Source organism: Carya illinoinensis, chromosome 14 (assembly GCF_018687715.1).
Source record: "Carya illinoinensis cultivar Pawnee chromosome 14, C.illinoinensisPawnee_v1, whole genome shotgun sequence".
Taxonomy (NCBI): domain Eukaryota; kingdom Viridiplantae; phylum Streptophyta; class Magnoliopsida; order Fagales; family Juglandaceae; genus Carya; species Carya illinoinensis.
The window spans coordinates 5618483-5641616 of record NC_056765.1 but is presented as its reverse complement, the minus strand read 5'-3'; the positions used below and the strand labels follow the sequence as shown (position 1 = coordinate 5641616).

Genomic DNA, 23134 nt, shown 5'->3' with positions numbered 1-23134 from the left:
AAGACTTGCACAGTATAAAAAACCAAGCAATAAAGGCAAGTTGGCTATGCCTACCAAGGACCAAAAAGCCTCCGATAATGGGACCGAATCGATTTAGATGCGAGGTGTGCGGGCAATAGCCTATGCGTACGAAGTAAAATATATAATGCTTATTCCGCATCGTCCTTCCCCTTGGTGCCTGGCGGTGGGTTTGGGTGGACGGTACTACTCTCATCCCTACTGCTTTTCTTGGTAGTTGGGTCCCACCACACTTTGCCTTTTTCCTCTGCGTCTAAATCCAAACCGCTAACCCACATCTGAGATCGGAGCGGAACCAGAAGAAAGTGAAGGAAAGCGAAAGTGATTTTGCGTAGTCGACCCTCATTCTGCGCTCCCGTACAAAGTAACAAAACAACAGCACACGTTCTGGTGGGTGTAGGTGGGGCCGCATCTCGATGATAGAAATCTAAGAATCCATACATTCCAACGATCAACGGCAACCCTACGTTTCTCTTCCCAGTTGCAACTTCCATCCATCTATCCCCCCTCTCATCTTTCTTAAGCTTAGGTTTTGGATATTCTTTATTTATTGGAATTATTTTATACGGGTAGCAAACTCAAGTCATAATTCTAAGGATTCCTCGGCAGGAGATGTCTGCTACGTTTTGAGTTTTTTTATACGGGTACCTTACATTTTGAATATTCTTATTGGTTCTTTATTGGGTTTTGGTTTTTTTGGCGGGTTTGATTTATATTCTGGGTGACCTACCTTTCCGTTGGTCGTCTTCTTCATCCGGGTGCCCCAAATTCAATTTTTTGATTGATTTATACATCTCGTTTTGGTGTTTTGTGACCCTTTTTAGTTTCGCTCTTGTTCTTCATCTGGGTGCATCCGGTTTTGAATTTTCTTCCTGCTTCATTACCGGATATTGGTTGTTGGGAAGATTTATTTCAGTTCGTTTGTTGAAATTTGGTGTCTGGGTTTGTGTTATTTGTGGTCTATCAATGGGCGCTTTGGATCAGGGACACTTCGATGTGGAACTTGAGAATGAAGTGAAACCGGGTTGTATTGAGCTGGGATTTGAAGAAGAGCCAGAGACTCTAGCCATTAAGGAGGCTGTAAAAATTTTGTTGCAGGGTTTAGGGGAGGATGTTGATAGAGAAGGTCTCAAGAAGACCCCTCTTCGCGTAGCCAAGGCCCTTCGAGAAGGAACTACAGGTGCTTTTTTTTCTTTTGCCTTCACCTTCTTTAACCGTGCCTATATTCACAACTGATAATTAATGAATTCTAGTAGAAAGATAATTTTATTTTGCCCTGTTTTTTTTTTCTCTCTTGGATCTTCTCATTTTGACGTATTATCCCGTGTAATGAACTATATGAATAGGTTTATTTGTCAGTTTTGTTGTTGGGCTGATTTAGACAGGCTTGTCTTAGTTAGGCCCCGTTTCTTTATAACTTTTTCTAATCTCCATATAAAATATAATAAACAATTTAATTTTTTTTTTTAAATTTCAAAACAAAATTAAGATTAAAAAATTATATTATAACAATATTTTATTCAACTTTCAATAAATCATCTCATCCCATCTGAACTGTGTAACCAAACGAGACAGTTTCTGTGAATTAGGGTAGTTGGGAGGCTTGTGTATAATAATCATAGATTGTCAAAGATTAGCATCTTAACATTCAACACTAATAATTTGAACTTTGCATGTTGATACCTAAATGATTACTGTCTGTCTGTTTGTTACTGAAAAATGTTGACTTTGGGAAATGGTGATAGGAATCTATGCTCTTTCATGCTTTGTTATCGTTCTCAACGAATACAGGCATGCATTCTGATTTATGTTCCTTTTGGCCGTATGCCCTCGGTTTAGTCTTGTACGGATTTTTTTCCCCCACTAAAAAGTCCTTTACAGATTGTTATATAGGCGACTCAATTCAACTCTATCAAAATGGGGTCAATTCTATGTTCCCTCATCCACTAATTGGGTCGTGTATGATTTTGTTTCCTTTATTTTTAAATAAGAATTTTATTATTTATTAAAGAAGAAAGTTATACCGTATTCTACCACATTATCCCACCCAAAAATTCATATTGTTTCTTGCCTCTATTCAGCTTTACTTCGCGACTTCTTCCCAACAGCAGGGAAAATAATATCATGTTGATATATTAACTGGCTTGCTACAAGGTGCTTATAATTTCTTTGGTGCATGCCTGCCTAGAATGCTCATGCTTTATTGTTTGGGCAGGAAATGTATAACATTGTCATTTCTAGGCCACTTGTATTATTTATCTGGTAGATGCTATTTCCACTTAAAAATTGTTACATGCTTGTATTTTGACTTCCCCTCAAGCAGACGTACCTCTCCTTAATCACCTTTCTGATGCTAGCAATGAAGGGATACTCATTCTATTAACATAAGGGCTTTTTGGGGGGCTGTGGACCAGCCAGGATTCATACTAGCTTTGTCCCTGTTTCATATAAAATTAAGATGAATTGCAGGGTAAGCGATTAATTTCTAATTCTATTCCTTAATACTACATATTTGTAACTTTTTTAAGGTTATAGACAAAAGGTGAAAGAAATTGTCCAGGGTGCTTTATTCCCTGAAGCTGGTCTGGATAATGGAGTCGGTCATGCTGGAGGTGTGGGTGGACTTGTGATTGTTCGAGATCTTGACCTCTTCTCATACTGTGAATCATGCTTGCTTCCATTCCAGGTGAGGTGTCATGTGGGTTATGTCCCTTCTGGTCAACGAGTTGTAGGCTTAAGTAAGTTTTCCCGAGTAGCTGATGTATTTGCGAAACGACTTCAAGACCCACAGCGTCTAGCAGACGAAGTTTGTTCAGCTTTGCATTATACTATCAAACCGGCAGGTGTTGCTGTCATTCTCCAATGTTTTCACATTCATTTCCCTAACTTGGAATCTGTTTTTCTTGGTTCCAATCACCAAGGATGGGTGAAGCTTCAGGTCTGTTCGGGTTCAGGGTTATTTGAAAATGAAAATGCAGAATCTTGGGGTGATTTTTTGGGTCTTCTGAAATTTAGAGGCATAGATGTGGAGAAAGCCCATAGAAGGGAATCAAATGATCAATGTTGGTGCCCATCCCAATCTTCCTCAGGTGAGAAAACTTCCTCCAGCAATGGACCAGCCAATCCAGGTATGGTTACTGCAGTAGCTTCAATTTTGAGGTCTTTGGGTGAGGATCCATCAAGGAAAGAGCTTTTAGCAACTCCTTATCGTTTTGTGAAGTGGCTGATGAACTTCCAAAATAGTAAGTTGGAGATGAAGCTGAATGTTTGTGGGAGGCCAGAATTCCTAAAAACTAATGGGGAAGTCACCCGGTGTGAAAAACGGATCCATTCGGAGCTGAATTTGTCATTCTGGTCTCAGTGTGAACATCATTTACTTCCTTTTCATGGTGTTGTGCATATAGGATACTTTTGCACTGAAGGATTCAATCGCATTGGAAAATCCCTGTTACAGTCAGTAGTACATTTTTATGGTTTCAAGCTCCAAGTACAGGAAAGACTCACCAGGCAGATTGCTGAGACTGTTTCATCACTGTTTGGTGGAGATGTAATGGTAGTTGTCGAGGCTAACCATACCTGTATGATCTCTAGGGGAATTGAGAAATTTGGAAGTAATACAGCTACAATCGCCGTATTGGGTCAATTTTCGACTGATCCTGCTGCGAGGGCTATGTTTTTGCAGAGTATTCCTAACAGTTCGACTACTGAAGAATGATGATTCTAACTTCTCAAATGCCTCTTTTTTGTCTCTAGGTCGTGTCATTAATTTGCCTTTCTGGGTGGCTTTTGCAATTGCAGTGGTGCGAGCATGACACTGTTAAGTTGTGATGGATCTTCTAAAAGACTTGAAGACAAACCGTCTTTCTTAAGTTGTGTTGGTTGAGAAAATTGACACTCTAATTTTATTGTATTTTTTCACATTAAAGTTAGTAGCATAGACCCTTCAGAAGATAATTATCAAGGGCAATTCAAGTCCTTATTCCCATTATCAATATTTTGTAGAACTCTTTTTCAGGATAAACCCTGGATCTATTCACTCATTGGACAAGAAAAAATCTATTTCCAAGCTTACTTATTGAGACATCAAACGCATCACAGATGTGAAAAACTATTGCCTCAGATTGCATGTAAAGTTCATTTTGAAGCATGGATGAAATGGCAGTGATTCCATATATTTCTCCTCCAAAGTGTGCGGTGTTACAGTCTGTATAGCATACCGCCAGAGAAACAGAATACAGAACCAATTTCATGCTACACTGTATTAGAGCTGCATCTTCAGATGGATCTGTTTCGTGGCCCAATCCCTAGTGTTTGATTAAGCAACACCGTAACATGGATTTTATTAATTTTTTCCCTTTCATTGCCTCGGTGTAATTTGTCTCCGCTACTGTGTATTGATAATTTACTAAATTGCCAATATTGTTTGTATAACTGCAAGAAAATTCTCAGATTACCAAAATTGCCTATTTTCTTTCTACCTATATCTTAAAGAGAAGTGCTACAATAACAAAGAAATCCCGAGATAGATACGAGGGAGAGAGATAGAGAGCCATGGTAACCTTGCAATTCGCATTTGTATTAAATTTCCAAACTCTAAGGTAACAAAACTTTCATAGAAGCATTTCATATTGACATATTCCTGTACCCAGCACACTTGGGTGACGTCTCTTCCAAAAGAATGTGCTGGGTGACGTCTCTTCCAAAAGAAATCTGAAGGCAGTTCTCATAAGCAAGCACAAGTCCATAAAAGGCCCTGAAAACATACAACAAAAATTATTAGTGTTGAAAAAAATCAGGAGACCATTACTTGATGCAATAAATATCACAACAACATGCTTATATATACCAATGAACACCAGAAGCCATATGCTATAACACGTCCGCAGAGAGCCCATTGGAGTAGGAGCCTCACTAAGGGGCGATCAAAGTCCAAGTCATATTCAACTAACATCGATTAATATGGAATGACATATGGCAGAGCATAAACATCAGCAGACCCCATCTGCAAAGCTTCTGCCCACACATGGTGTGCCTCTTCGACCTGAAGAGAGCCTTGAAGAGAGCCTGCCTTTGGTTTCTCTGATTGTAGACAATTGCCGCCAAACAGCCATTCCTGGTCACCAATATCAGACCACTCTTCCATTTTCGGTATAGAAAGTATCTGAATCAGGTACTTGGAGTCCGGATGTGGTGATTTTGTAGGTGCTCCACCATTATTATGAACTTGTACAGGAGGAGATGAACTTATTGAACATGCATTTGGTCTTTGTGTCCCGACCAAAGGTGGTTTTGTAGATGCTTCACCATTCTCATAGACTTTTAGGGTGGATGAAGACCTCACTGAACATGCATTAGGTCTTTGCAGCTCTACCAAACCATTACTCTTGTGCTCCTTGATGTCCAGCAGAAGATTATTGGCACCCCCCTGCCTCTCACATGTTACCTGACTAGTATTTTGGCATGGTTCCAACTTCCTTCCATTTTCCAGGACAGGATGAGAGGAGCAGATGGGTCTCAGCAACTTTTGAGGCCGAATACCATTGTCTGCGAAAAACTTAAAAGAGTAAGCTAAAATCTAGAACCAAAAGAATTTATCTCCCAGAAAAGATCGACGGAAAAAAAGAAAAAAAATTATGTGACTATGCTATCCGACCAGTGGCTCAAAAACCAAACACTAGTAACTTGGGGACCAAGTTTTAGATAAAAAGATTCTCTTTTAAAGGATTAGAAACATATACCGCCGGTAGCCCACAAATAATGGGTGTTTACAGGACCATGTAAGTACTATAAAGCCTCTGTTATCATCATTGGGGGGACAAATTTGTAGTTCTAATCACCAGACAAAATAGAACTCCTGCAGTGTGACAATTGTATGATATGGGACAGGACTCACCAAGTGTAAGCCCATTTTTGACAAGCTCCTTACGTTTTCCGAGATTTCCCACACCAAAAGAACTCTTCCCCATCATTCCTGGAAGGTCTGATGGCTTAGTATTGCATGTATCGAGGGAGTCACTGTCTTCCAATTTAGGCAGCTGTTTACTCTGTTCACTTATCTCCTTCACTTTCTCCTCCCTTTTCTTTTCTTTTGCCCTGTTCTTATCCTTTGATTTGCTTTTCTTTTCTCGATCTTTATCCCTAGGTTTATCACCCTTACTTTTCTTGTGCTTGTTCTTCTCTTTCCCATCCTTTAACTTCTCAACATCCTTCTCCATTAGCTTTGCAATTCCTTCAACTTTCCGGTGATGCAGAACAGACAAGTTTTCATCAATTCCATTCTCCAAACTTTTTGTATCAACATGGTTTCTTTGTCCATTGGCCTTCCTGCCATTTTCTTTCTCTTCCTTAGTTTTCCCTTTTCCTTCGTCCCAATGGGCAACATTGCCCTCCACCACCCTGCTCGGAAATTCAGATTTCCTTTGGCCTGTAACAGTAATCTTCTGAACCATTGGATTTTCGGTTGCTCTTTCTTCATCCTTGATTCTCCTGGCCAACTCCTGCACATGTTTAATCTCACCATTCAGCAGATTGTGAACAGGCCTCTCTCCTTTACAGCTCTCTGGTTGCCCTGCAAAACTCTTCTCATCTGAAGTCAGGTTTTTCACTTTATCTCTATCCCTGTACTTGTCTTTGTGCTTTTGCTTTTGGTTTTTCTTGTCACTATGTTTTTCCTTATTATTCTCATTCTCCTTCTCTTTACCTTCTCTCTTTCTGCTGCCCTTCTTATCCTTTTTATGCTTTTTCTCCTTGCGCTTCTCCTGAAATAAAAATCCAATTAGGTGAAAAAATAAATAAAAAACAAGTTAGAGTTACCAACAAAGCTAGAGCAAAAAGGAAATTTTATACAAAACCAACAAGGATAGATAAAGAGCCATCCAAGTAAAACATAAGAATTATTAAAGCATTAAAAAAAAGAGTCTGATTGCAGATCAACAAAGAAAAAGTATCTATTTCTGGCACGACATGAAATTTGTCAATAAAGCTTGCACTGTGGATGTCTTTCCATGAAATGTCAGTAACAGCCATTACTTTGTCTTCGCCCATTTTTGTCCTATAAAAGAAATGCATGATGCTCCCAATCACATTGCTTTCTCTACTTAATTTCATTTTATTGAAGAAAAGGAAGAAGAAATGGCTAAAAGCTGGACAAAGTTGGTTTAACTGGTGCTTTCTGTAGGAACAACCCATTGCAGGCACAAACATGTGCTATCATGCGATTGATCAACATATGATAAGTAGGGAAATGCTATCAACTGAGCTCCCAACCTAGATAATAAGTATACTTGAAATTATTTTCTAAGCTTTTAACTCTACGAAGAACTATGGTGAACAATGGAGACCAGTGCTATGCAGATCATCATTAATATTAATCGCAGGCATTCCCCCGATTACCGATGTAAACCAGATATCCTAGTTAGGATGTCAAACAGTTCTCAATATAAACATGTGTGTGGTGGGCTGGGAGGGGGGGATATCTATATGTCAAGACTTCAGGCAATATTGACACACAACATAATGCTCTCAGTACAAAAAAAAAATATTTAGCAAATATAACGTTGCTGGTCGTTGCCATCAAATTTCGAATCAAATCCAGTAGGTTCACAATAACCTAACATTAACTGAAGAATAAAAAAACAATTTGTTGAACATATTAATGATTTTCACATCCAACTTCAGTTCTAAGATGATGCCATATGCTTAAGTACTACTTTCAGTGGTCTTTTTTTCTCCTTAAGCCAGTGGTCTATGCATGAACTATGAGGTTCCATCTTGAAATTCCACCTTCCTATGTATTCTGGCAAATTTTAAGAATTATGGTATCAAAGTTTGAGTCTGTTCTGTACTTTTTAAGTCCATCTCCAGTCTGAATCTTGTTAAGTTGTTTAGATTTTCACTGACAAGAAAGCCTTGAATGAACAATTACAAAGTTTTATCATTATATCTTTTACAATTCTTCTCCCTTCAAAAAATGGACACCAGTAGAGCTGATCTCAATAATTGTGAGATAGATACCAAATGAGACTCTTAGAAGGCTGAAGTTAGGTATATTCATAGTTCTCCTATCTGGTCCACCTTTCCTTAAACAAGCCCTGTAAAGACGACAAAAACTTAAGAAAATCATCAAGCAATTTTATAAGTTTCTCCTGGCCTTTAACCCAACCCTTTTCCCAACCATATTACAAGTGGGGTCAGACATGGCTGTAGGGAACTCATCGCAATGTAAACATATGTTTTGGTCCACCCTATCTAGACATGAGCATTGGATTTGTGTCTAACTATACATTCTTCCTAAATAGCTTTACCTTTTGTGTACCATCTTGTGTACTTGGGCTATGCCTATTCATATTAACTATACAGGTCCTGCACCAGCACACTTGTTTTCCTGTTTTCCGATCGAGAAGAGAACTACAAACACTTCGAAGTTACAACATATAATGCAGTCCGGGAAGGAGGAATAGACATCAGAGAAGCCATTAGTAAGCAAGAGTTAGAAAAAATGGTATGTATACTGATTGCCAGCATATATGGAACACATGAGGACATCCAAACATTGTCTGGTGAAATGTGGTCCTAAATATGTCGCAACGGTAGCATATCTCCGAAGAAGATGGATACATTTGTAAGATCTTGAAGTTACCCTTTAGTTTATGATTAACCAAGCAGGATTGTTCTTCCTAAACCAGTCAGATTCCAAGTTGGTCTTCAGAAATTTTTTATGTATTTCCATAATCCCCCTAAAACTTCCTCCGCTAAACATACTAACAGAAGATTCAAAGTTCCCTGTGTCAAAGCTTATTGATACCATCATACAATTCAATACAGACATGAACGCATAAAAGCCATATAAGCAAGAGCCAAGGAGGAATGAACCTAACTCAAGCTAACAACGGCAGTTAATAGAAAAGATGATATATAAACCTTCGTTAGTAGGTCTGTATCATCAATTCTAGCCCTCTTTTCATATCCTGGAGGTGGAAATGGAAAGCAGCGAGACATTGCACGCGATCCTTGAAACAAAAATATGGTATACTTTTGCCAGCAAAACTGCTTCTCCTAGCTTCCAGGACTGTTTTTCAAACAAAGGAACGAAGCAGAAACTAGGCCCCTGCCCATGCAACATGACCCTGCACTCATTTCCAGCTCAAAAAAGCTCTTTCATGACCCTTCAAAATCACCGTTGCAGACCAGTTTCTGCCCTCTATAACAATAGAACTTCTCTGACTCTACGAAGTAATCAAACCCCCAAGACAAAAGTAGCCGCTAGACTCAAAAGCCCAAAACTCCACTGTAATAAATACTGAATCAGCTCAACTGTCTCTAGCCAGATTATATTCGATCAAGATCCGTCCACTAGATCGGCTTTGTCGACAAATTTAGTAATTCCCAATCAGTCGACCTGTGTTTCTCACTAGGCCAATAAAATACAATCACCTGCCCATCAGCAAAAACCAGTATCAGGAGCATTTCCTAACTAAAGAACCTATATATAACAAATGCAACAATAACCACGACCTTGAAATAGAGATGAATTCCCAGTGCCTCAAAACCATGAAGAATATATAACTCAAGGCATCTATTGGTTCGTGTTCAGAGGCAATCCCCAATATCCAATCTCGCAGATTCAATGTTCGAACTCAGAATAAAAGCCACTGAACCCACACTTCCCGCTTCCAGCAACAATTGAAACCAAGCTGTACAATATAATCCCCAAAGTCCTTGTATATACAATCTCTAATCCTCCGCCGGTAGCCCTAATGGTATTTTATTAGAATGAACAGAATTAGGTTTTCTCCCACTGAAGATGTAACCAAACCCTAGAAAGTCCAACCACCAAAAATGTCAAGCACAATACCCACTTACATAAAGAAGAGGAAGAAAAGAAAAGAAAAAGAAAACCCTAGCTTCAATATCCCAAACGCATAAAAGAAATACCAATCATTTAAAAACAGGCGTTCTAGAATTAAAATTAAGTGCTTTTAATGTTGGAGAAGAAGAAAAACTCCCGGGAAAAAAAGGAGAGAAACAAGAAAGGAAATCTGAGGGTTTCTTTTATGACAGTGGTGGACAGGACGCAGACATTGCATGAGGAGAATGACGAGAAGATCTTATTCCCACAGACAGAAAGGAAAAACAGCAGAAAAAGAAAATAAAATAAAAGAAAAGAGAGATACAATCAAATCGAAGTGTCTGTATCTCTCTCTCTCTCTTTCTTTCTCTGTGTATCTGTACGTGTGATCCTATCAGAGTACAAAGTTAATTCAGATCTTCAATTCTTGGGGGTTTGATTATGAACGAGACGACTCTCTCTCTCTCTCTCTCTGCTTTCTTGATGGAGTTCTCTCGGTAGAAAGACCCCACACCACCCCCAAATGTAGGAAACGGAGAAACAATTCGGCGGCCGAGGTGAGTATTTATAGGGGAAATTGATTACCAGTTTATTTTTATTTTAAAAATAAAAATCAAATACGGAACAGCGTGCAGATAAAGTTTTATTTTTTGAATTTGTGCTCATAAAACTTTGAATTACTTTTTTTTTTTTAAGTAATTATCTATAATGAATAAAAATAATAATAGCAACATAATTTTTCAAATTATTTACTATTATACATGCCTACCTCATATACAATCACGTCAAAAAAAATGATATTTATAGTTATAATTACGTAATTATTATATAATTATTTTAAAAAAATAAATATGAAACTTACATAAAAAAGTTAATTTTTTAATAATAAATTCTACTAATTTTCAAAACCATTACACGGTACTTATACATTTTACGATTATATATAGTATTATTCTTTTATGTTACATATTTAATTGTAAAGCTTAATTTTTTTTATAGAGTAGACATGAAATCACACATTAAATAATATTAATCTATAAACTTATTTTTAAATTTTTATTTATAATTATCTAATAATTATGTGAAAGTAAAGTTTGATCACTCTTTTACCTTTAAAGTTGTTTTAATGGGTTTTTAATAATATAATATCTTAATAACTTAAATTATTACTTTGAAACTACTTTATGATGAGTAATAGTTTTTATATTTATAGTGAGTTACATTGTGGGAAGTTTTACCACAATAATATGAGAAGTGTTACGTACATAAATAAATTATATAAAAATAAATTTATAATTTAGATTTATATGATATGTTAAATTTATTTTATAATAAAAATAATTTTACAATCCAACATAATATAAATCATTTTATAATTAAAATATTTCTTTTTATTTTATTATGTATTCTGATTAAGTAGATATTAGGAAAAAATAATAATGATTCTCATACGACTCATTTTATTAATATATTCCATTTGGTAGGAAAAATAAGTTTATCATTCAATATAGAAAAATGTTAGATATAGTCATAGAGTATATAAGTGTTGTACAACCTTTTTTAAAAAGTAGATAAATATGAGACTCACGTAAAAAATATTATTATTTTTAATTATAAATCTCACTTTTTTTTAAAGAAGTGTACGGTATTTGCACATTCTATAATTATATATAGCATTACTTTTTATTATTTTATTTAAATATATACATATTTAAGCATTAAGATAGAAAGACAAAAATGATAAATTACATATTAATTAAGTAGAGTTATATGGTGTAATGCTTTATGTAGAATATCTTAAATGTATTATGGTGCACAATCCAAACCTAAAAGTTGAATTGATAATAGTAAAAACTTTAAATGCAAACAAAAATAAACCGAAACGCATAAAAAATAGAAAAAAAAAAAATACTTGGATAGTCAAAACATATGCAATCACTCATTCTTAAGTATCTTATAATTAAAAAAAAAAAATTATACTAATAATATTTTGAAGAAATATGTCAGTATGACTCTCAAATGTGTCTATCAAATCTAATCATTTATATATGTTTATTTTTTCTTAATAGTTAAGAAAGTGATTATTAATAAATTTATATTTTTTCTTAATGATTAAAGATATTTAAAAAATGCTTAAATGAAAAAGAAAAAAAACTATTTGCACTAATGTGCATATTTGGAGTGCACATTATTTAGATAATGAAATAAGATAAAATAATTTTAGATAAAAATTAAATAAAATATTATTAGAATATAATTTTTTTAATATTATTATTATTTTAATATTTAAAAAAGTTAAATTATTTATTATATTTTATATAAAAATTAAAAATAATATATAATAATAAGATAATATGAAATGAGAGTATTTTTCAATTCAAACGACTGTGCATCCTAACGTTATCTATCTTAAATTTAACAACTGTTAGATTAAGATAGACAACCAAATAAATTATTTTTCAATTATAAATGTTACAGAAATATCAACATCTTTCAAAACGTCAATAATATTAAATAAGTTACTAGTAATAAAAGCGAAATCTCAATAATATAATTCATGTATTTATAGACGAGAACTTTAGCAATTATATTATAAAAATAAATTTATAAATTGACTTGATTCTATATAATATATTAAATTTATTTTAAAATTTAACATATTACATTTCATAACAGTTAAAGAAATATTTTTATGGATAAAATTTATCGATTTTTAAAATGAAAAATAATATTTATAATTATAAAATATATAAATGTTATATTTTTTTTTTTAAAAATAAATAATTACGAAATTTACATGATAAAAATTTAATTTTTTTAATAATAAATCTTTTTTTTTTTTTTCTAAAGACTATACGACACTGAAAACTGACTGTAAATAACTTTGCTTATCTAAATAACTATACTTATCTAAAATTCGGTCAACCATGAAGATCTTTCCCGGAAAATCACTAACGTCTGTTGTGGAAAATCACGTCGTCCTACATTGGAAGAAAGAAACAAGAGGTTGATATTGATATCATGGGATATACGTGGCGGGCAAAATGGCACAATTTCAGACGCTCTCTCGCTAATGGTTGCCATAGAGCCACACCTCCCTTGCATTTCCACACTTGTTTTCCTGGACTTCGCACCCACTCTTTAGTCTTTAATCCTTTGAGCTGCGGACATGTCTCTTGATCCTATCAAAATGGCAGGGAAACTCATGAAGGCAGTTCAGTATAATGCCTACGGTGGCGGACCAGATGGCTTACAGGTCTTATTCTATTTCGTTTTCCTCATTTTCTACCATATTCTGCTCTCCAGTACTTTCTTGGTATTCTTAGTAATTTTTCTTTCTTAAAACTCTGCTTGTAGAAACCCAAATCTCTTGTCTTTTACCATTTCCTTCTGGTTTGTTAAATGTCTCTGGGAGCTGTAAAGATTCTCGATTTGGAAGGGTCAGGATGTACTAAAGAAGACGAAGTTTTGAATAAGATTTCATAAATGGGTTTGGGGGTAATGACCCATTTGATAGTCTCATGCAATTTTTCTTATCCATGTTGATTCCTGTGCTATGTCGAAGTGGAAAAACTTCAAGTTATAGGGCATTTGGATTTGCCATTGCGTGGGGAAATTTTGCTATTTTAATGGTTACAGGTTCCAGGATATATACAATTTTTTAGAATAATATAGGCCGTGAGACAAACACTTTTTTCAATATGTAATTCAATATTTTATTAAAAAGCGTAAAAGAATGCAATTATAATACACAGAAGGATACAAGAGGGAGCCCCCACGTAGGAAAAACAATGACAGAACTCAATATACAAAGTAGAGGAAAGAAGAAAAAAGATGGATGATTTGAGCCGCTATCGAGTGCTTTAAGCACAAAAGTTTCGAACTCTTGCACCGCCCATCCGAGAACGAAACGATAATGATTTGAACAAGCCCTTTAAAAAAGCAGGCTCTACCATCCGGAAAAACTACGTTTTTATAGTGGGCCAACCTTTTTCTATAAGGTTTGCACGCCTAAGACTTGCACATGCAACACCCACAAGGCTCCAGCCACAGCACAATGAAGCCGAATATGATTGGTTGATTTCTCAATTGTTTTCATGCAACACCAATCCATATGGCACACCTCTTCTTCATGTTATCCTAGTTTAAGATTTTCTCTGAAGTTGTTGTCCATACAAAAAAAAAAAAAAAGCCATCCGTGAAGGAGTCATGTTTTGCCAAAGGCTTTTCCAAGAAAAGGGACGGTCAAGCCTGATTGTAGGTACCAACTTCAAACTTCCACCTTTTGAACCGGAGCCCCATATTTTATTCTTACTACCTCCGTTCAACCAAAAAGTGTGCAAGAAGTTGTAGAATAAACAGAACAGGTCCACTGCCCAATCATGGAGTGATCTAATAATAAAGGCAATGTTCCTCTGTTGACTATCGTTGGAGAATTGCAAATGGCTGGATATGTTAAACAACTTCAAGAAGGCACTTTCGGAGGCTGATTTCATTCCATTCATCACACCAAAACTAGATGTTGGTCTTGTTGCCCACCTCATATAAAAATAAATAGAGAGAATCCCCCCAAACCCTCCTGATGTTCTTCCATATATGTTGGTATGTGACCATCCGGATGGAAATTATGTAACTGTTTGATTTACTGAAATCTTCGGACAGGAGATAGAGAGGGAGCCATTAAATTCTGCTATTTATTTTTCTGAATTGGAAGTTCTAAATTAGGTTTAGGCTGTATAGTGATGACTGAGAGCTGTCTTTTCTCTGTGTTTTCTGTACAAAATTAAGCCACTGACATTATATTATTAGGATCCTATGGCTTCCTCAAATGACTGTTCTATTAATTTCATGCTTGTTTGCAGCACGTTGAAGTGCCAGTTCCCACTCCCAATAAAGATGAGGTCTTGTTGAGAGTAGAAGCAGCTAGTCTCAATCCATTTGATTGGAAAGTTCAGAAAGGCATGCTGCGGCCTTTTCTTCCTAGCAAGTTCCCTCACATACCAGGTAAATGAATTTTACTTTTTCCATGGAACATTCTCTTCCCCACTCCTTTTGTGGCAGAAAAAATGATTTGATGGTTGTCATGTAACAATGATAGTTTCCTTCCTTGTTGGAACAGCTTCTGATGTGGCTGGCGAGGTTATAGAGGTTGGACCGGGAGTCAAAAACTTCAAAGTTGGTGAAAAAATTGTAGCTATGACTAACCCCAGGGTAATATATTGTATCTACTCTTTTGGTTTATTCCTGGGTTTGCTTAATTTGAAAATTTTTACACTTCTGGTCCTCTGTCTTGGGGAAGAATAACCAGAGGACTAAAAATGAAATTCCAATGATCCATTATTTCTATCATCATATTAAGAGAAATCTGGTGACTGCGACTTATGATTGTTTTTAAGGCACCAGAAATCTAAAAGATATGTAGGCCTTACATATCAAACGTACACCATTACATCGGTTTTGTTATAATTCTCGCTATAAGTCAATATAATGGCATACACTTGGTTGTCAATTGCTCATTCCAGCTGGTGAATTCTTATGGGAACTAAAGCGTTTTGTGAATGATTTGAGAACATTAGTATGTATTCACTGAAGCAGTAATTCGAGTAATTTGGAAGTTCTTTAGAAGTCAAAGATTATCCAATGAAACTCCTCACAGCATTAATGATGACTTGCTTTTCAGTGTAAGGAGTACTATTGTTTCCTCTTTTCATTCACATCAGTATTTTACTACTTCCCATGTTTCTTCATGGTAGCATATGCTTGAGCTCATGCATGGTTGTATACTTTCATATAAGTTTAAACATTATTATTTTGCTCTAGGAATAACCTGATCTCACATTTTTTTGGATTCACGGACCATGTATTGTGATGGTGGGTCAGATGACATGGCACCATTTAAACTAGCAAGGTCCATACCATACTCTAATCCAATGCATGCTTTAAATTCATGTATTTTCTTGGGTGCAATGGTAATACAAAATGATATGATCATTTCAGTTTTCGATAATGCCATAATTTCATGCTGATTACTTTTTTATGGATAAAGATGTTGGATACTCACCAGGTTGATGAGACATATTATCTAAAGGACCTGTATCAAACTTTTAGTATCTACTGTCTCAATAGTCTAATGTCTGTAGTGGTTTTTGCATTAATGACAGAATGGCGGTGGACTGGCGGAGTTTGCTGTGACCAAGGAAAGCTTGACAGTTGCAAGACCACCTGGAGTTTCAGCAGTCAATGTTGTTGGTCTCCCGGTTGCAGGATTGACAGCTCACCAGGCTCTCACTCAATCTGCTGGTATTAAGCTTGATGGAAGTGACAAGAAGGCAAACATTCTGATAACTGCTGCTTCAGGTGGAGTGGGCCACTACGCGGTTCAACTGGCTAAGCTGGGAAATGCACATGTGACAGCTACTTGTGGTGCCCGCAACATTGATCTTGTCAAGAGGTTAGGGGCTGATGAGGTTCTTGACTACAAGACCCCAGATGGGGCAGCTCTGAAGAGCCCATCTGGTCGAAAATATGATGCAGTTATTCACTGTGCAACCGGCATTCCTTGGTCTACTTTTGAACCTAATTTGAGCCCAAGTGGGAAGGTGATTGATATTACTCCTGCTCCTAGTTCCCTGATCACATTTGCCCTGAAGAAACTTACTTTCTCCAAGAAGCAACTGGTGCCACTGATCTTGTTTCCAAAGGGTGAGAACCTCCTTTATCTCGTTAACCTGGTTAAGGAAGGGAAGCTCAAGACAGTGATTGACTCAAAATATCCCTTGGGCAAGGCCGAAAGGGCTTGGGCTAAGAGTATTGACGGCCATGCCACTGGGAAGGTTATTGTTGAGCCTTAAAGTAAATGTAATGGACCTGGAATTGCTAATCTTGATGCAATTAAATGAGAAGATTGTTTATTATATTAGAGACATGTTTGGGTCAAGGGTGTAATCAAGTCGAGTTTGACTGAATTACAAGTTGCCAAACCTTATTTATTTAATTTATTGGAATATGAGTCAAGCACTAGCTTGTAACCGAGTTTAATCTTATTTTCATGTACAACTCGTTTCTTTTTCAAACAATCCATATTTGTATTAAGAACATGTTTCCTCCTATCTTTATGAATACTTTTACAAAGTCTAATTATAAAGTTACAAATGCTTGGATGAATTGAGTGCAAGTACTGTGACTTGGCTGCCAAACATTCGTACTCGGTTCTTGTTTTAAACAAAAGGCTTCTTCAAAGCCTACAGATTACAGCTGCAAACACTAAGCAATCTGCATTACATTTATGTTTGACAATATCAGGCCAAACACCCCCATTCAACCACATATACATGGTTTTATTTATCGATACACAACCCTATCAAGTACATATAAGATTTAACAACTCTCAGGATATTATATCCACTCTCAAGGCTCCACAATGATCTTCCCAGTAGCATGGCCCTCAACGCACTTAGCCCACGCATCTTCAGCCTTGCTCAGGGAATGCCTTGAGTCAATTGCAGTCTTAAGTTTACCTTCCTTCACTAACTTAACAAGATCATCCAGGCTCTCAGCATTGAGATTTACAAATACCGGCAAAAGCTGCTTCTTGGAGAAGGTGACTTTCTTTAGAACAAAAGTCAGTAGACCACTTGAGCTGGGAACTATATTCAAGACCTTTCCATTTGGACTCAGATTGGGATCAAAAGTTGACCAAGGAATGCCTGTTGCACAGTGGATCACAAAATCGTACTTCCGACCAGATGGGCTCTTCAGGGCTGCCCCATCTGGGGTCTTGTAGTCGAGAACCTCATCAGCCCCTAAGTGCTTGACAAAGTCAAGGTTGCGGGCCCCACAAGTGGCAGTTACATGTGTGTTTCCAAGCTTTGCCAGCTGAACCGCATAGTGACCCACACCACTTGAGGCGGCAGTGATTAGAATGCTTACCTGCTGGCCCCTTCTGTCAAGCTTGATCCCAGCAGATTGGGTGAGGGCCTGGAGAGCTGTCATACCAGCTATAGGTAAGCCAGCACCATCAGCTGCTGAAACTTCGGGTGGCCTAGAAACTGTCAGCCTCTCCTTAGCCAGAGCAAACTCAGCTAGTCCGCCTCCATACTGTCGATATATAACGCAACAAAAGACAAAAAGAATGAGGGTTTTAAAAATAACTCAATTCCGAGTATTATCACAGCTGGAATGGATCTGGAGTTGCTACATACAATTGTCCTACCTCATCAAAAAATCATGCCACACCATATCTAAAGCAAGGATAGAATATCAAATAAGGACAATGATGAGCGCGGCTTGGAAAGTGATGGATAACCACTATATGTATCCTAAGCTCAGAAGTAGTTTCTAAAATGGATATATTCGAGGAATGCCTAGGCCAACTTACATTGCAAACCAGAGTCACTAGAACGTGCTCCTTACCTAGTGAACTAATCAAGGATCACTTGTTTCTAAATGTGGTCAGAGTTTCATTTTCGTACACTAATTTAATAACTCCCACCTGGGGTATCTCACATTAGCACCATTGATAAAAATTTCTGTTTTTTTCCAGCAATATGCATATCCAACACTTAATTTGCCATGCCACCACATCATTATTGTTTTGTTCCTATGTACCATGTCAAACTCACGTAGTACAAAGCGGGAAATGCTCTACAATCATTAAACAAAATAACAGGATGGAAGGATTTTCTAAATATCACAAAGGGCTTGATTCTGTTAAGAGTTAAGGGGCGGGAGAAGATATTAAGTACATCTGATTTCCACAAATTTTGGAGAAGAGGAAGAAAAAAAAAACTTCGTTTCAAAATTTTTAGCTGTCACCAATCATACAAACAAAGAGCATGAGAAATATCCAAGTTAATAGCAGGAAAGTATAAAACTAAAGGAATAACAATTAATACTCACGGAAAAGGAAAGCGTAGCTATGACTTTGTCCCCAGCTTTGAAACTTTTGACCCCTGCTCCAACCTCTACGACCTCTCCTGCCACATCCAGACCTTTTCTGACAAAGAATATGATCAGCAAGGAAGGGAAAAATGAAACTTCCGAAAAGTTTGCAACATGCAACCATCCACATTCAATTCAATAGTGTCATTGAACTATTTGCACATTGATGTAGTCATATTAAATGTGTATATATATATATTAAAATTCGTTCCTTAGGTGAAATGAGGCATCACATAAAGTTTTGTTAATAGAAGCAAAGAACAATGAAGAATTACCAGGTATGTAAGGGAACCTGCGAGGTAAGAAAGGCCGTAGGTTGCCTTTCTGAATTTTCCAGTCCGCTGCATTTAGACTAGTTGCTTCCAGTTTTAGCAAGAGCTCATCCTTTCCTGGAGTGGGAACTGGAACCTCAACATGCTACAACAAAAATGAAAATTATGTTTCTTTATATTAATTTGTTAGGCAGATACAGAGTTTCTCCTATAATGTCAATGACTTTTGACATTATAGCTTTGTAAAGCAAGAAGCAAATGCAAAAAGAAAATCCAAATTATACAATGTTAGCAACCCAAAACGCATAGACGATTCAGATTAGCAGTGCAAACAGTTTGAGAAATGAAACTTATAAAGCATGAAGGAAAAGGAAACAACGAACAAAACCGCAAGAAAGATCAATTGTATCATGGGCACTGAGTTTTCTGTGTTTTTCTCTCTAAAAGAAGATTTTTTTTTTTTCCTTCCACCAATGTATCAACGATCACAATCTCGAATATCAAAGCCGCTTCAACGATTTTGAAGAGTATTGCAATTCTAGAAAACCTGTACCTCAAACAAGTTTTAAGTGGACAGTTTAGAAAGTAACAAGTTTTATCATATCTCAAATGGAGAGGATTTATCTGGGAGACATCCAAAAACTATTTGTCGTGAATTCTATAATTATATTAACGTTTTACAGAAACCAAAAAAATCAATACAGATTAGATACATAATTTTGCAAAAGAAAGAATGAAGGCCCCTTATTATTGGGCAAATTCTTTTTACCCCTTTTTCTGTTCTTAATCCTATCGAACCCGTAATTAAGATTTCCTTTATATCGTATTAAACTCTTATAAGGCTGCTGCGTTGTATCTTTGATTATCATTTGAATGAAATCCTCTAGAGGTCTGTGAATGTAAGCATGGTGTCGAATCTACATAAATCTCGTGTCGTGTGTGATTGATTCAACTTTTATTTTACTTTTCTCTTATCGTTCCTAACACTTTTCACAATATTATTTACTTTTGTTTTAAACATACAAGATAATATTTAGTTATAGAAGCTCCATCACTGCAATAACCAAACTACCCAATTGCTTTACTTCCGAAATCATTATTTCCACAAGATGATAGGCAGTACTGGAGTTTCACTTAATTACTAATATGTTGAAGAGAAAACAAAAACTTCCTAATTCATCGCCAAAATATTTTGATCTCAAGCTCCTACTGCAGCACATGAGCGAAAGGGATTTGGAACGAAAACAAAAAACATATATTTCGATAGAAATGGTCCTTCAATCCAGACCACAGGTAATATAGAGAAACAAAGACGAATATAAATATGAAAATAACCTTCAAATCAGCAGCTCCTCCCCCATAGCCAAAGTACTGAACCGCTTTCATAAGCTTTCCTGCCATACGCACGGATGAAAGCTTTGACGGTATTCGTGTCCCTTTCTGCGTCTCTGTACACTTAGCTATATAGTTAGAGAGAGAGTGAGAGAGAGGCGGTAATAAGACGAGAAAACTTGGAGAGTGGGTGGAATTAAGGCGTCAATTTCCTTCAAATTTACTTGCAAATGACAGTTGGAAGATTTTTACTCATGTCAAACCTCAACGTCACATCCGTACGAGTTCTAACAAAGTGTATCTGCAGCCTAGGGAAACAGAACAGAAGCATGCAATGCAACACTTCCGATGTTTTGCAGATTGCATCGTCTATAAGACTCGGCAAAATCTCATCTTTTAGATGATGAATGTGCTGTCGTCAGCCGTTCTGAAAAAAGTCAACGAGACTCGTTGAAACCTTCGGCACATGTCTCTTTTTTCAGTCGGAACCTTCGGCGAAATCTATTATTTTCCACGCAATTTACTTGGATGCCAAATAGGAATACTAGTGCCCACTACTTTCAAAGGATAAACTTCAACTAGCAATAAGAACAATGATAAAAAATTATGGGTATTGAAAGTTCCAAAAGGTGGTGAAGTATTTTCTTTGGAATGTTTTTAAAAATTAAGTGATTGATGATCCTTTATGCCCAATTTGTCCAAGAGGTGGAAAACTCTTATTCGTGGTTTGAGGGGGTAAGGTATCCATGTCTAAGACCAAGCTTAGCCCACCAGGCCACCATTAAGAAATAAGAGAAGAAGCATGAAGGCAAGGGAGAAGAGTGTATTAGGAGGTAAGGGATAGTGTCAGGACAAAGTGGGAAAGGGAGAGATAGTTAGACACGCAAAGCAGACTATGCCTCACCACTATAGGGTCCAGGGCATGTGGAAAGGGGTATCAAATAAAATGGGACGTCCATACACGTTCAAAACGGTCTTCTTCAACTACGACTTCAATTTCTCCTTCAACCAATCGAAATGGAGCTCCAGCAAATGAGTCTTTTCTAGTAAACATATTCAAGATCTTCATTGTATAATGAGAATGAAAGGTTGTGAAAGACTGTAATAAGGATATTATAATGAATTTTTCATTCTCAAACACAAGTAGACGTAGACATTATGTCGGACTACATAAATCAATATGTCCATCTCTCTTTTCTTTCTATGTACCTAATTTTATTTCACTGCCATGGATGTACGCACCATCACATACAATCGCATTGGACCACTGCCAAGGGCACCAGATCACCACTGATCAAGGCCCCAATCGCCATAGTGGGCAGGAAATGACTTTTCTCTCATTTCAACATGTTATACGATTTTTTAAGGATCAACACATGCTTTATGGGCTTATTTAACTGTAAGTGATGTGTTAGCTATTGATATTAGCCCTCTACAAAAGTGGTCAACAAAGGAAGCTGGTTTGCTACAATTGTGGGAGAAAATGATCTCTAGACTGCACCAAGATGAATTAGAATGGACTACAATGACAATAAGAATGCTATGGCTTAGATGAAGTTTGTTGGTATTTGAAAAACGTTCAAGTTTGCAAGCCCTCAAGAGAAGGTACAAGTAGCAAGAGAAGCTCCATAAGAATATCATGATGCACAACAAATACATAAGAAAGATCATAAACAAGTAAAACAAACATAAGATCTTTAATATGAACAAATCTTGACGCTAATTTTGTTAAAATAAATTGGGATGCTGCAATTGATAGTGTTAAAACTAAAGAGAAGAGAATGATTTGAGTAGAATATCTTGTATTGCTTGGTAGTGATTTACAAATAAATAGACGTTTACAATGAACTAAAATAGAAATAATCACATATAGTAAAGGAGCTAATTGGTGTTGATTTCTTGCAGGTTAAATATATGGAAATATACATAGCTGTCAATACTCCCCCTCAAGTTGGCGCATGGAGATCCATAATGCCCAACTTGCACGAAAAATGATGAAAGAGATCCTGGCCTAAAGCTTTAGTGAAGATATCGTCAACTTGATCATGTGAAGAGGTGTGAACAGCTTTGAGGAGATCAGAACGAATTTTATCACGAACAATGTGACAATCAATCTCAATGTATTTGGTGCGCTCATGAAAGACAGGATTGTGAGCAATATAGAGAGCAGACTGATTATCACAATGTAAGGTGAAAGGTTCAGGATGAGAGAGACCAAAATCAGTGAGAAGCTATTTGAGCCAAGTGAGCTCACAGGTAGTGACAGCCATAGCTCGATACTCTGCTTCAACGAAAGAGCGTGCCACAGTAGTCTGTTTTTTTGTACACCAGGAGATCAGACTAGGACCTATCTGAATAAAGTAGCCGGTAGTCGAATGACAAGTGGTAGGACAACTGGCCTAATCATAATCAGTGTAGGCTGTGACATGGAGGCTTGTAGAAGAAGGAAAGAAGAGGCCTTGGCCGGGGCTGCCTTTGATGTAGCGGAGAACTCTAATAGCTGCAGTCATGTGAGGAGCTCGAGGAGCATGCATGAATTGACTGAGAATGTTGACGGCATAAATAATGTCCGGTCTGGTAATGGTCAGGTAGATAAGACGACCAACGAGACAACGGTAGGAACAAGGGTCAAGAAGTAAATCACCGTCTTGAGTACTGAGTTTCAAGTGTTGTTCCATGGGAAAAGAAGCAGTCGAGGCACCAAGCTGTCCACTATCAGAAAGTA

General features: G+C 36.8%; 4 protein-coding genes across 8 annotated transcripts; 2 read left to right on the top strand and 2 right to left on the bottom strand.

Annotated features, from left to right (window-relative positions):
* Positions 1-39: 39 nt before the first annotated feature.
* Positions 40-4089, top strand: LOC122294609 (GTP cyclohydrolase 1-like). Its single transcript, XM_043103499.1, has 2 exons — positions 40-1198; positions 2547-4089. Exons 1-2 carry the CDS (start codon positions 985-987, stop codon positions 3731-3733), a joined length of 1401 nt encoding a protein of 466 aa, XP_042959433.1. The 5' UTR covers positions 40-984; the 3' UTR covers positions 3734-4089.
* Positions 4090-4573: 484 nt separating this feature from the next.
* Positions 4574-10409, bottom strand: LOC122294607 (protein Son-like). 4 transcript variants are annotated; one of them, XM_043103497.1, is made up of 6 exons: positions 10191-10409; positions 9532-9770; positions 8938-9450; positions 5912-6776; positions 4865-5562; positions 4574-4771 (listed from the first exon to the last, which is right to left on the bottom strand). In XM_043103497.1, the coding sequence occupies exons 3-5, from the start codon at positions 9013-9015 to the stop codon at positions 4973-4975; spliced, it is 1533 nt and encodes a 510-aa protein (XP_042959431.1). In that variant the 5' UTR covers positions 9016-9450; positions 9532-9770; positions 10191-10409; the 3' UTR covers positions 4574-4771; positions 4865-4972. The 4 variants fall into 4 exon arrangements, with proteins under 4 accessions (XP_042959431.1, XP_042959430.1, XP_042959432.1 ...); XM_043103496.1 differs by having other exon boundaries at positions 9529-10409; XM_043103498.1 differs by having other exon boundaries at positions 8322-9450; positions 9532-10409.
* A 2494-nt stretch (positions 10410-12903) lies between these two features.
* Positions 12904-16974, top strand: LOC122294332 (chloroplast envelope quinone oxidoreductase homolog). 2 transcript variants are annotated; one of them, XM_043102968.1, is made up of 4 exons: positions 12904-13121; positions 14728-14869; positions 14985-15076; positions 16027-16974. In XM_043102968.1, the coding sequence occupies exons 1-4, from the start codon at positions 13035-13037 to the stop codon at positions 16714-16716; spliced, it is 1011 nt and encodes a 336-aa protein (XP_042958902.1). In that variant the 5' UTR covers positions 12904-13034; the 3' UTR covers positions 16717-16974. The 2 variants fall into 2 exon arrangements, with proteins under 2 accessions (XP_042958902.1, XP_042958903.1); XM_043102969.1 differs by lacking the exon at positions 12904-13121 and adding an exon at positions 13189-14467.
* A 75-nt stretch (positions 16975-17049) lies between these two features.
* LOC122294333 (chloroplast envelope quinone oxidoreductase homolog) lies at positions 17050-20780 on the bottom strand. Its single transcript, XM_043102970.1, has 4 exons — positions 20413-20780; positions 19081-19222; positions 18764-18855; positions 17050-17962 (listed from the first exon to the last, which is right to left on the bottom strand). Exons 1-4 carry the CDS (start codon positions 20476-20478, stop codon positions 17273-17275), a joined length of 990 nt encoding a protein of 329 aa, XP_042958904.1. The 5' UTR covers positions 20479-20780; the 3' UTR covers positions 17050-17272.
* Positions 20781-23134: the final 2354 nt, after the last annotated feature.

Coding starts and splice junctions, on each gene's coding strand:
- LOC122294609 (XM_043103499.1), top strand. CDS start 985: ATGGGCGCTTTGGATCAGGGACACTTCGATGTGGAACTTGAGAATGAA. Junction 1,199..2,546: donor CCTTCGAGAAGGAACTACAG/GTGCTTTTTTTT, acceptor AACTTTTTTAAG/GTTATAGACAAAAGGTGAAA.
- LOC122294607 (XM_043103496.1), bottom strand. CDS start 9,015: ATGTCTCGCTGCTTTCCATTTCCACCTCCAGGATATGAAAAGAGGGCT. Junction 6,777..8,937: donor ATACAGACCTACTAACGAAG/GTTTATATATCA, acceptor TTTTTATTTCAG/GAGAAGCGCAAGGAGAAAAA. Junction 5,563..5,911: donor CAAAAATGGGCTTACACTTG/GTGAGTCCTGTC, acceptor AGTTTTTCGCAG/ACAATGGTATTCGGCCTCAA.
- LOC122294332 (XM_043102968.1), top strand. CDS start 13,035: ATGTCTCTTGATCCTATCAAAATGGCAGGGAAACTCATGAAGGCAGTT. Junction 13,122..14,727: donor GCGGACCAGATGGCTTACAG/GTCTTATTCTAT, acceptor GCTTGTTTGCAG/CACGTTGAAGTGCCAGTTCC. Junction 15,077..16,026: donor TAGCTATGACTAACCCCAGG/GTAATATATTGT, acceptor CATTAATGACAG/AATGGCGGTGGACTGGCGGA.
- LOC122294333 (XM_043102970.1), bottom strand. CDS start 20,478: ATGGCAGGAAAGCTTATGAAAGCGGTTCAGTACTTTGGCTATGGGGGA. Junction 18,856..19,080: donor CAGGTTCCCTTACATACCTG/GTAATTCTTCAT, acceptor TTGTCAGAAAAG/GTCTGGATGTGGCAGGAGAG. Junction 17,963..18,763: donor TAGCTACGCTTTCCTTTTCC/GTGAGTATTAAT, acceptor ATATATCGACAG/TATGGAGGCGGACTAGCTGA.